This window comes from Notechis scutatus, chromosome 1 (assembly GCF_049901735.1).
Source record: "Notechis scutatus isolate UNSWTSFEM ecotype Mainland chromosome 1, rNotScu1.2, whole genome shotgun sequence".
Taxonomy (NCBI): domain Eukaryota; kingdom Metazoa; phylum Chordata; class Lepidosauria; order Squamata; family Elapidae; genus Notechis; species Notechis scutatus.
Window position 1 is genome coordinate 180515361 of NC_142009.1, and position 13140 is coordinate 180528500.

General features: G+C 38.2%; 1 protein-coding gene across 1 annotated transcript in view; it reads right to left on the bottom strand.

Moving 5' to 3' along the window:
* COL3A1 (collagen type III alpha 1 chain) overlaps window positions 1-13140 on the bottom strand; it is a 77850-nt gene that overhangs the window by 32763 nt on the left and 31947 nt on the right. Inside the window, exons 5-11 of the mRNA XM_026668018.2 lie at window positions 12124-12183; window positions 8682-8750; window positions 5232-5285; window positions 4486-4539; window positions 2677-2730; window positions 1522-1575; window positions 984-1037 (exon numbers count right to left, since the gene is read on the bottom strand). Coding sequence (XP_026523803.2) covers window positions 984-1037; window positions 1522-1575; window positions 2677-2730; window positions 4486-4539; window positions 5232-5285; window positions 8682-8750; window positions 12124-12183 — 399 coding nt within the window. The remainder of the gene's footprint in view (window positions 1-983; window positions 1038-1521; window positions 1576-2676; window positions 2731-4485; window positions 4540-5231; window positions 5286-8681; window positions 8751-12123; window positions 12184-13140) is intronic.

Consider the following 13140-nt stretch of genomic DNA (forward strand, 5'->3'; position numbering starts at 1 on the left):
AAATGATGTGATGGGCAGTGAAGAGACAAAGTAATTGAAGATAACCTATTTTGCTTCAACAAATGATGAGGATGATATTACTGCATCTGTCCATAGACAGGTCTGTCCATTTTCTTCTCATGAGAAGAAAAAACTGGTATGTACAAGATTTTTTTTAGGAAGCTCAATATGCAGTGGTAAATGTACTTCTCTATCAAACTCAATTTAATAAGAACATAAGATTTCCAACAACTAGCAGCCAAAAGCAGAGTGAAACTATGATTAGAGGTAATATATGGCCATTCTGATTAGCAATGCCTAATGGATCAGTTTAATTAGTCTTGTTTTCAGAGTTGTCCATCATCTTGTTAAATATGTTTTAAGTGAAGAAATATTTCATTGATCTCTTTTATAATCAACTTTTTGGGATGAAACATAGTTACTTTACTTTGAGAAGAGGGGCAGGGGGGGGAATCCCAATTCTTATCTCTAACTACTTTCTTTTCACTGTTCACAGATGGGTATAAGGAAGCCTTCAGAAAAATTGACTATCAGAGAATATAAATGAGCAAAATAAAATGTAAATAAAATCATATATTTATAAATTTTGTGAACTGAACTCAGAGTATAATCCTGATATTTCAGGGGCAATTGGGTAAATCAGATTTAGGCATCTCACACTGGAAGAAAAGGTTTGACCTCAGAGGTAGTAACCCCCCTTTCTGTCCCCACCCCTGCCTCCCATTCAGATGTCCATGCCAACAACCTTTTCCCTCTTGTCTGAGAAACAGAAAGAAAGGAAAGTGGGGATTACAAGTGAGGCATGAACATAATGGGAGAGCCATTACCAGGAAAAAGAGGCAGATTCAGTTCGGTCTGGATGTGACCAACAGGTAAATATTCTGAGAAGCCCAAGAGACTGCCACTGTTTAATATCTTCTAAAGAAGAATTTTATCTGACTAAACCTGTCTTCTTCTGCACAAGTAATAAATGTAAATTGTACCTTTAGACCAGGAGCACCTGCATCACCTTTGCTACCATCTTTTCCATCAAAACCCTTTGTGCAAAAAAAAAAAAAAAAAGAAGAAGAAAAGAAAAAACAACAACATATGAATGACACATAGGACATTTCCTAAATCAAAATACTGAACATCTGGAATGTTTATATGTCTCCAAAGCAGTATCTAAAACTTGTAAAGTGAGGATGACCCCTAATTTTTCTATCTACATTGCTTCATGTTCCCCCAACCCACTCAGCTATAGTTCATTGCATTTGCTTCAGCAATTCCTTTAGAAAAGGTTCTGACTGTAACATGCTATCTGCCACTGTAACACCTGCTATTATAGTTTTCTCCAACATGGTGCCAACCTGATGAGCTGTATCTCAACTCTGATAAATGCCCACCAGAATTCTATAGAAATTGCTTTAATTAAAATTATCTGGAGAGCATTAAGTTGAAGAAGCCTGAAGCAGAGCTAGCTGTGTTGATATCATCCTCTAATTTTTTTATATTATAGAATATTTGAGGTTGAGCACTTACCCTGTGACCTTTCATTCCAGGCATTCCAGGCATTCCACTAGGTCCTTTGTGGCCCTAAATTAAGACAGAGAGAGAGCACAATAAGATGAGAAGAATTGCATTGGAAGGTTATGATGATCAGGAAATGATAAACAGGCGAAGAGTTTAAGCATGGCTAATGGAATACCTGAGGAATTATCAAACCAGAGAGAGCCAAAAGGAGGAATTCTTCAGAATACAAAAAATACATCAATATTTGTAAAAAACCAGACCTTTGGAATGGATTATTTCTGAATATTCAATTACAAGGTGTTCATGTAATTAGATGGCATACCATGACTTTCTGTTTCAATCGATCTAAAAACAATATTCCTCAGCTTTGATTGCAGAAGGAAAGTGTTCTTTTTGCAAAACATGGATGTTGCTACATTTTCTATGATTTTGTTCTTTGATAAGAAGTTGCCATAGGATGTGAATTCATGTTATTTGTCCTCTGCTTCATTTGCTGTCAATAGTGTTTAATTTGATTGATTGCTTTTGGTTTATAACTTTCAGATGTTATTGCTGTGGTGCCCTCAGTTAGGTTTTCACTTTCTACCTGATAAAATGGCAGGGAAGCTATAGGAGTGAAGAAGAAAGCTGTAGGCACAGAAAGACTGTAACAGCATGGCCATTTTTTACAACTGGGAATAAAGCCTATAACTTTCTCATAGCCACAGAACTAGCAATAGCAATCAATATCATTGATAAACAAACATAAATCTTATAAGTGAAGCGAGAAAATAGGAGACCTGGAAATGGCTGAGGAAATTCAACAAAACAAAATCTCTTATTTGTAACCTCATTGTCAGATCACACAGATGGGAAGGCATTTTTTATACTGATTTGTGGATATCTTAATTGGGGAGGACTATGCCTGGGTGGAGATGAATGCTAAAACATGCCATTTTCCATTAATGCTATGTTATGAAATAGTAGGGTGTCATGACTTCTTCCTACAAAATAGGACTTAGTTTGATAATGGTGGGGACTGAAGAATGCAGTAAGAGGACAATGGCATAATTACATCACACAAGTGATTGAAATGGGGGGTGGGGGAATGGAGCTTTTCACTGGAGTTTTTCAAAAGGCTTAGCACCTTTTAGGGTTAGTTTCCAACATATCCTGTTTACTTACAGGAAGGCCAGGAAATCCACGTTCTCCAGGTCTTCCAGGTCTTCCAGGTTCTCCCTGAAGACACAATATACAATTACTACACACAGACACCAACACACATATTCTATAGTCAGTCTGAGAAGGACTAGAAAATCAGAACACATAATGATGAAAAGAAGATTTGGCTATATATTATGGAGCTACTGCTGGTTGGCCTTACAAGAATTAGGACAACTGGAATATTTCCTGTCCACAGCCAAAATATCCTCAGTAGACCTCCAGACAAAATATTTCTTGTTTTCTTTCAGTGCATAGGCAATCTGGCAGGTCTTTTGACTGATAATGAAAGAATTTACAAGTGGTTATTTATACGTTTATATCCTGAACTATTCTCAGTCAGAAATTTGATCATTACATCATCTAGCAGTTTTATGGATGATGGAATGGGAAGTCTTCTAGATTGCTATGAGTTTATATATGAGTAGTGAAAGCAAACAAAACACATTCACAGATGGAAGACCGCAGAAAAATTAACCAGAAATATCTATCTATATGTAGGGCATTTGCTCAACTGAAGTATTCTCTATTTTCTAATGGGATGATATTGATTTAATTGGTTTGATTTTATTGCAATGCACGTAAGATTCTATTCATAAAACAATTCTACAGAATTAGTGGAATGTTCTTTTTTTGCATTTTTCTCTATCCCCATAGAATGATATATGATCTAAATAAGGAATTCCGAGGAAAATTGCTCAAAAATCACCTCTCCTTCTTCAGTCAACAGAAGCCTCTTCTAGATCTAGGGACTTCATGAATAAATAGACCCCTTCCTATTGTGAAGAGCAAAAATATGTCTTTGCTAATGCAGAAATATTAGGCTACCTTAGTTAATAAGCACTGCAGGGGCTTATTAATCAAGAGGCCTTCTCTTTAGTTATGTTTTCAACTAAATCTAATCATTAAAACTTTAACCTGGTTTTCAGGGAAGAAACTGTCTAAAGGCTAGGATACAAACAATTCAAACAATTTACAGCAGGGGTGGGATCCCAAAGGGTTAACTACTGGTTCGGTGATTTACGTGCGTGCCTGTAAATCGTCATCAGCACGCTGTGTGCAGAGAAGTAGCCTTTCAAAAAGCACTTTTTCCCCGCTTTTTAAACTGCAGCTGTGCCTTGCAAGGAAGCTGAAGTTGAAAAAGCGGGAAATAAAGGTCAGGTAAGAGCCCAGGTAGGCAGGTTGGCCAAAACATCAGCAGACATAGAACCGGTTCTATGTCTGCTGCTCTTCAGAGCTACCGGTTCTACAAAGGTGGACAGAACTGGTAGAAACCCACCCGTGATTTACAGTATAATAATTTAGAACAACTTAAAAAAAACATTCTTTCTGGAAAAAAACATTAAAAATCTAAAATGCTGCCTCACAGGATGGAAATTAGTTGATTTTTACTTCTCTGTACTATAAATACATAAAAGAGCTTTTGTCAGTTGGGTTGAAATATCGATCAAAATGAAGATGCCAATATCTGTGGAAAATCAGAATTATTTGGAGCCAGCATATGAGCAGAATGCTTTTTAAAAAATATTCTGTGGCTTTATTACTCTTTCCTCTTCAAGCAATACCTTTTCCTTTTCCCCTCTCTAAATCTGCTTTTAAGTATTAGGCAACCTTCCATGTTGAAGTGTGCTGTGGTCCCCTGAAAAGGATTAAAGTCAGAAGAAAAGGCCTTGAATAACTGCAACTATACCATTCATACTATATGTGTCTGTAGAGCGACATGCCAAAAAAATCTATTTATCTTTATTCATATATTGATAATCAAAAACTTACATCTTTTCCTGAAGGTCCAGGGGGTCCTATCATTCCTTGGGGGCCAGGAGAACCCTGGAAAGTAAAATAAAGTTAAATAAAAGCCAAAGGTAAACAGATGTTTTCCTTTTTGTGTGGTTCTTTTGATACATAGTATGAGAGCTAGCTTGGTATAGTGTTTAAAGCACCAAACTAGCTCTCAGAAAAACCAGGTCACTGTGAGTTGTAGTCTCCCCTTATGCATAAAACCAGCTGGGTGATCTAAGCTCAGTCATTGTCTGTCAGCCCTAGGAAGAAGACAATGGCAAATATGGATTTGAAGGAATATCCTCCTTCCCCAAATTATAAAACTTGAGAAACAGGATTTTAGAGAGGATGGAACTAGATATTTATCCCACTCTTTCCTGGAATGATGGAGTTTACAGAATTTTGCCCTATCACGTTTAGGTCCAAACCATTATAGGTCACGTCAGCTCCCAGTTTGGAATTGCCTTTAAAATCATAGCTCTAAAAAGCTCTTGCATGTTGTTAGAAGGTTCCTTGGTAAACACACACAATTGCAGCTTTTAAAACACAGCTGTGTATATAGCTGTGGATCGAAGACCTCTAAACAACACAATAGTCCAAGAGGCATATGATTTCATTCACTCATGAAGCAAACTACTTTTCCAATTGGATAACTAACACATGTATACACAAACAAGCCTATCTTACAATATGATATACTGTATAGTATGAGATCTGCAGAAATGAATATTGATACTTACAGGAGCTCCAGATTGCCCAGGTTCACCAGGTGGACCTTGGTATCCATGAGGTCCCTAATGAAGAAAAGATGAATTGCTTTCATTAGATCACTGTTTACCATATCCACAATCAGATGGAACAAATTTCCACTATCTGAATAATCCTTAGGAACTACAGGGAATTGGACCAGATGAATCAATTCTATTTCATTTGTGCACATAATAATTTAATGTGTCTTGCAAGTAATTGCCTTTTTTGTACAAAGCACCATATAAATGAATGTTGGTTTTGTATGTTTCTTTTGTCCTCCTTCCTCCTCTTATGGAAGGGAGTACCTACAAGGTAATGGTAGTAAAACTCAAGATAGTAGTCACAACTTCCCCAATATCCGTGTCCTGTGGGCTGCATTATAATTGCTTCTTATTATATATGAATTGAATATGATGAGAGCCAGTTTGATGTAGCAATAGGCTAGAAACCAGGAGAGTGTCATTTACAGCCCTCTCTTAGACACAAAAAAACCAGCTGGGTGGCCTTGGGCCACTCACTTTCTCTTAGGCCTAGGAAGTAGACAATGGCAAGACCCTTCTGAAATCTTGTCAAGAAAACTTGCTCAGGTTATAAGTCAAGACTGATTCAAAGGCAGCCCCCCCACATCTGAATTCTGGTTATCTTAAAACTAAGTCTATAGTTTGGCAGAGAGCTAGATGTGATACTCTATTTTGTTTTAAATACTCAACATTCCAAAGTGTACATTTACTAGAGAGGATTTCATTTAAAAACAAAAGCCAGTGTATCCACTTTGCTTCTCCGCTAGGATAGAATAGAATACTTTTATTGTCACTGCATTCCACGAATGCAATGAAATTTGAAAGCTACTCCAGCACAGTGCCCCAAACACCACATCATAATCACACTACAGATTTTTAAAATTAAAATAATTATATTAGTTCTTGTCAGCTGTAAACCTTCCCCATGCAACAAGACTCAGACACATATATCACCAAACACACACACTAAACCAGAGAGCGAAAAGCTGCAGTAACCGAGTGTGCTGCCATCTTAGAATAGGGAGGTCAATGGAACAAGATTTACTAATTTGTGTAGTGCTAAACTGTTTTTAGTCCACTATCACAAAGAGTTCCTCCTTGGGCACACCTTAGCTGAGGGAAAGAATATTTGCACCTTGGTAGTAAGGCACTTTTGAAAACTTGAAATGTCTGACATCTTTTCAAACCTCAAACCGGGTATTTTCCCCACCTCATTATTCCCCCAAAAGTTTGGTGTTTTAATAGCTATGCTACTAGACCGGTGGTCACCCACCAGTGGGCCAGGAACCACTGGTGCTCTGCAAGAAAATTTTGCTGGTCCGCAATGTCATCCCAAAACACCCCCAAAACAATTAATCCAGGCTGCGCAGGAACACAAGGCTGTGCCACCCACATGGCCCGCAGGAACACAAGGCTTGCATCACTTGCATTGCAAACAACACGAGGTAGGTGGAAAGGGGGGGAAGGGGGGGAACTTGCCCCACTCACCCCACATGCCTGACCTGGCCAGCAGGATTCTTCTTTCCACTTCTTTCTTCTGCTTTTGAATGCACTCAAGGAAAGCAGCAAAAGTCTTTCTTTCTCTCCCCCAAACTCTGCCAGAAATGAGTCTTTGGGACTCTGCAAGACATCCTGCTCCAAGAGGCTGTGCCGGCACGACAAGTCTCACAAAGACTCATTTCTGGAGGAGTTTGGGGGAGAAAGAAAGAAAGATTTCTGCTGCTTCTGCTGCTTTCCTTGCATGAAGCCAAAAGTCTCTCTCTCTCTCTCTCCCCCTGAGAATGGAGCTGCAAACAGTATCCTGCAATCCCAAATAAAGAATGATCTATGGCAGATAATGGGGTGGGGAATTTTCCTGCAGACTTTTTTTGGAATTTTCCCAGGGTCTCTGGTCCGCAGATTTAAAATTATGAGTTTGGTGGTCCCTGAGGTCGAAAAGGTTGGCGACCCCTGTACTAGACAGCCTTTAAGAAAATGTATTGGTTCAAAATATCTTTAGCAGCCCTATTAAACAGCAGAAGGCCACAGAATTTATGGTTTTTTGCTGTACTCAGACTATGTACATATCTACATAGACTTCTGTAAAGCCTTTGATTCAGTGGTACATGACAAACTACTCCTAAAACTAAAATCTTATGGTATCTCTGGACACCTGCATAACTGGATAGAAACATTCTTGTCAAACAGACAACAAATTGTCAAAATTGGGAGTGTCCTATAAAATTCTGTACCTGTCAACAGTGGTGTCCCCCAAGGCAGTGTTCTAGGACCAACTCTCTTCATACTCTACATAAATGATCTCTATGATCATATTAAGAGCAACTGCATTCTCTTTGCTGATGATGTAAAGCTATTCAACACCACAGACAATACTGCTACCCTTCAAAAAGACCTCGACTATGTATCAGAATGGTCAAACAAATGGCAACTTCAAATCTCAACAAATAAATGCTCTGTCTTACATATTGGCAAAAAAACCCAGAAAATAAAATACAAGCTGAATAGTCAAGACCTTGTTGATGATCCAAACTCTGTCAAGGATCTTGGAGTACTCATCTCTAATGATCTAAGTGCTAGAGCCCACTGTAACTACATAGCCAAAAAAGCATTAAGAATTGTTAACCTAATCTTACGTAGCTTTTTCTCTGATAATATTACACTACTAATTAGAGCATACAAAACATTTGCTAGACCAATACTTGAATACAGCTCATCAGTCTGGAACCCACTTTACATATCTGATATTAACACAGTTGAGAAAGTCCAGAAATATTTCACAAGAAGAGTTCTCCACTCCTTTACTCGTTCCAGAATGCCTTATGCCACCAGACTTGAAATTCTAGACCTAGAAAACCTAGAACTACTCTGCCTTCAGTCCAATCTAAGTATAGTATATAAAATCATACATTGTAATGTCCTACCTGTCAAAGAATACTTCAGCTTCAACCATAAAAATACAAGAGCAAACAATAGATACAAACTCAAGGTTAATCACACCAAACTTGATTGCAAGAAATAGGATTTCAGCAACAGAGTGGTCAATGTCTGTAACACTCTACCTGACTCTGTGGTTTCTTCCCCAAACCCCAAAAACTTTAACCTTAAACTTTCTACTATTGACCTCACCCCTTTCCTAAGAGGTCTGTAGGGGGAGTGCATAAGCGCACCAACATGCCTACCGTCCCTGACCTGTTGTTTCTTTTATTTTTCTTATATGTATCCATGTATTCATAACTATGTTTTTACCTATACCTATTATCTTGTAAGCAATTGACAAACCAAATAAAATAAAATAAATAAATATGTTCCTTAGAGTTTAATGTACATTCTTGCCTTTATTAGTGACATGGTTAGCACAATTAACCAACAGTATAAAATATAACTGGACTGGAAGCAAGAAAAGAAATGACAAATACTTACAGGTGAACCTGGCTGACCAACGGGACCAGGAGGGCCGCTAGGACCAGGAGGGCCAGGAAAGCCACCACCCTATGGGAAAGATTGAAAAATAATGCTGTGAATTGTAGATAAAATGAATTTTTAATTCTGTATCAAAATAGAGTAGAAAGGGCAGTGTATATACTGTAACAAAAGCTAGTTATGTGAAAAGTGGAAATGCTTTTAACTTGAACCACTCTAGTATTAAATCAGCATTTCAGTTCAGCTTCAATTAGTTTCACTTCCTAGGCTGATGTTAGGCAAAAATAACTCATTGCACACAAAGCAATGAACAAGGCAGTACCAGTCATTAGGATGAGATAGAAGGTTCTGTTTGGTAAGCCAGGTTCATTTGTGTACTGGCTATGATTTAATTATGGATTCTGTGAAGTGAGACATAGGTACCACATCCCTGGTTGACCTGAGTAGATTTACCAGTTCCTCGCCTGGGGACTGTGCTTGTCTCATGGGAAAATTTGGGGAAGATATAAGGCTATGAACCTTGAGCACTAGCAAAAAGGTACATCAGTTATTTGACATCTCTTTCCCTCTCTTTCTCTGAATGGTACTAACATGGTCATTTTGTTTCCTCTACATATTATTTCCCTGTATCTTGTTTTAAAAATGCATATCAAATTTCTCTGCGAGGATGTTGTATGGATTTGCTGAATAAGATTGCACGATATTAACTCTTGTTCATTAAATAAATACCCAACTCTCTTCACCTTTATTGAAAACATACACAATCTTAATCGAAATTGGGATATGTAGGCCGGATACATAATATTTAGCCCTAAACTTACGTCTTGTCACCAGATGCTTATATAGTTATACTTTAAGTAGCCTACTAACAGACAATTCATTATTTATAATTGCTACAGGGAGAAAAAAGTTTAAAACTTGTTGGCTTCAAAAATTAAAGTACGAACAATATATGTTTTTGAGAGCTGGAAATAGTTTCTATGAATTACAGTTTAATTAAAAATAATAAATAAAGAAATCAGTGACATATGAGATGTACAGGCAAAGAAATATTTCTTTTAGTGAATTGCTATGGTGAAGGGAAAAAAATGGGTTGACTTAATTTTGTAAGATGGCTTTATAACTCATTAAGGCTCCTTAGATCAGGGGTCCCCAACCACCGGTCCGCGGACCGGTACCGGGCCGCGGAACAACTTCTACCGGGCCGCTGGCTTGCTGGCGCCGCCATCTTTTTCATGAAAAGTGCTTCCGGTGAGCTTTTCCGGTAGAAAGCTCACCGGAAGCAAGTTTTCATCAAAAAAGATGGCGGTGTTAGCTCGGTGAGCTTTTCGGGTAGAAAGCCATTTCTACCTGGAAAAGCTCATCGAACGCTGGTGCCGCCATCTTTTTGATGAAAACGTGCTTCCGTGAGGTCACCGGAAGCACTTTTTCGTCAAAAAGATGGCGGCGCCCAGCTGATGCCGGTACCGGGCCGCGGCGCCCAGCTGATGCCGGTACCGGGCCGCAGCATCAAAAAGGTTGGGGATCACTGCCTTAGATGATTAGGGTTATCATCTCTTCTTGTTAAGCAGGAATTATGCAATTGTGTCTTGATAAGCAATGAAATATTAAAAGTCATTGCTTGTCCTAGAATTTTTTATGTAACTCTGTTGAACCATCTATGGCAGGGCTCTTTAACTTTGGCAACTGTAAGACTTGTGAACTTCAACTCCCAGAATTCCTTAGCCAGCATGGCTGGCTGAGGAATTGTAGGAGTTGAAGTCCACAAAGTTGCCAAGGTTGGAGACCTCTGATATCCAGGGCTTCATACACTCATGCCCATCCAGAACCCTATATGCCCAACAACTCAGGTAGTTGGAGGTTTTGCAAACAACTCCATTAATCCCACTGGAAGTGAGATTAGGGAAAGAACTTTGATTGCAGTCACACATTCTTGGATCCATTAAAAATGCTATAGAAAATATAAACAGGGATCAATATTGGGAAATTTATTTATATTTTTCTTTTTAAACACAATCCCACTAGTATGATATGACCATAGATGTTTTCTGCTAGATGCTCTGCAATGATATTAATATCAAATTCAAAAACTTCACTGCCATCTGAAAATTACAAGAGTTGCAGTCCAACATATCTGGAAGGCATCTAGTTGCTGTGGTCCTTCTGGACATACATTCCCCAACCCCCCTTTCATGAAAAACCAGGACCTCTTAGGTGCTTTAGCACCAAAGACATGAAAGAAGAAGGCATTTCTGGTTTATATATCTCAGATGCAGAAGCTACAAACAACAGAAGCTGCAAGAAGGAAAAAATGGTGAGCAACTGAAAACAGATGAATGAATTATGATGGATGGATTGATGGATTGATGGACTGAAAGTAGAAAAATGCTGTGAGGAACAGAAGATAAATGAATTTCATGATTCATAACACAGTAGCAAATGGACAACATAGGAGAGAAGTATACATTCAGGAAAGTCTGTTAAGAGCACTTTTAATAGCCCAGTGTGAGGTCAGTTGCCCTTTTCACAGATTATGCAGATATCACACATTCACATATCCACACACACACATTTTTTAAAATATTTGCTTTCTTTAACTTTTGTTTGTGAACAGAATTTATATGCTGCTTTTTATTTTTGTAGAAAAACTCAGCAGCTTACTCAAGCTGCTGACTACAAGATGCCACCATGTCCATTGATATAAACTTATTGTCTCTCTACTTTTTAGGCATTTATCTGAGGATGAGTTGTGTGATTTTTCTAAAATCAAAACACCTTCACACAATCCTTCTCTTTACCGTTTACAATATCCCAATCCATCTAAAAGCATGTGCCTAGATTGACTAACATATAAGAGGCAGCACCATCCCAAGTTAATTGATTTTTTTTTTAAATCCAAAATTGCATCATTTAACCTTGATTTGGTATTTGCAACCAGGTTAGAGCATAGCTTTATTTTGGAACATCATGTGGAGTGATTGTTCCGAGTATATTTATTAAGAGAGACTGCAAATTTAAAAAAGTTATTACCCACTGATATCTGCATTCTGGAAATAGCAAATACTGTGCAATTAATAGCCTGGAAAATTGTTGCAGGGGAGAAAAATGAGGAGACAGATCTAGACAAAAAGAATTGGAAGAGCAAATATTGCAGGAAACACATGGGAACAAAGAAGCAGGTGATGAAAACAGCTGAAGGGGTGCTGTAAAATATAGAAAAAAAATTGAGGCAGAAACATCAAGGAAATCTTTGGTTTGATAAGAGGTTTCAAGGAGTGTCTCTAATCAGAACTCTGAGGGAGAATGCCGCATTAATCCAGTTTTGTTTTAGGCAATCATAAATCAATATTTGTTTGCTAAATAACCTGTGCAAGAAAAGGGAAAAAAACCCATTTTTGGGAAAAATGATTTAAGCAGCATAAAGGTCATGCTACTATCTTACAGTTCCAATTTGTGGTTCTGGTCCAGCCTTCACATCATAGCCATACTGGGAAGAAAAGATCTGCAGTAGAAAACAAATTGAAAAAAGAAGTAGTTGTTATAAATGAACAGGCCAGCAATTGATACACTGGGAACATTTTTATATACATACACACCCATCCCTTAATCAGATATCCCCCCAGCTTGGAATCATAGGCCACACCTTTATGCACTGGTGGATAAATCAAACCCCAATTATTTTAAGGATTTATATTAGGGAATGTCCCAGCACCTTACATCCCAACAGATTGGAAAGTTACAGAAGTGACAGAGCAATGGGTGGAAAATCTGTGAGAAATAATTCCAGTTATTGCTGAACCAAAGCATTGTCAACATTAGACATGTTCAGAATATTGCAGCGTAAATTCAGCACCAGAAAAGTAAACACAGATGACTGAGGCTTCATTTAACTTCTTTATAAACAAATAAACTAGATTTTACAATACCAGTTGTAGATTTCTCCAACATGGAGAAAACTCAAACAGAAGCAGACATGTTACAGGTTCAGCGCAGAAGAGCAACTCAGGAGCTCAGAAACAGACATCAGTTTCACTTTAGTTCAGCAGGCAAGCAAGACACACAGCAGAAGAGAGAAGCAGTTTCATTTTCAACAGACAGACTCAGGCCTTAACATACAGTAGTTTCAGTGCTGCAGAGCTTAATGTAGAGCCACGTCTAGGCTACTTCTAGTTTCAGTTTCCAAACAGTCCTCATTGGCTGATTTAGTTACTATGCCTATTCATTGGCTGACCTTGTTACCATGCTCTATTCCAATTCATGAATATACCCTGACAAGACATAATGGTTGGGGATGCTGGAGATTGTTCCACCTGGGTGACCAAAGACTTCCACTTAGATTCCTCCAGGAATGAGATTTGCTGAGAAAAATAATTTCAATGTTTAAGGAGTCCCAAATGTACAATGAGAAGAAATGTGAAAAATTGGTTGGCTGGAAAGGGGTACAAGATACCAGTTTAGA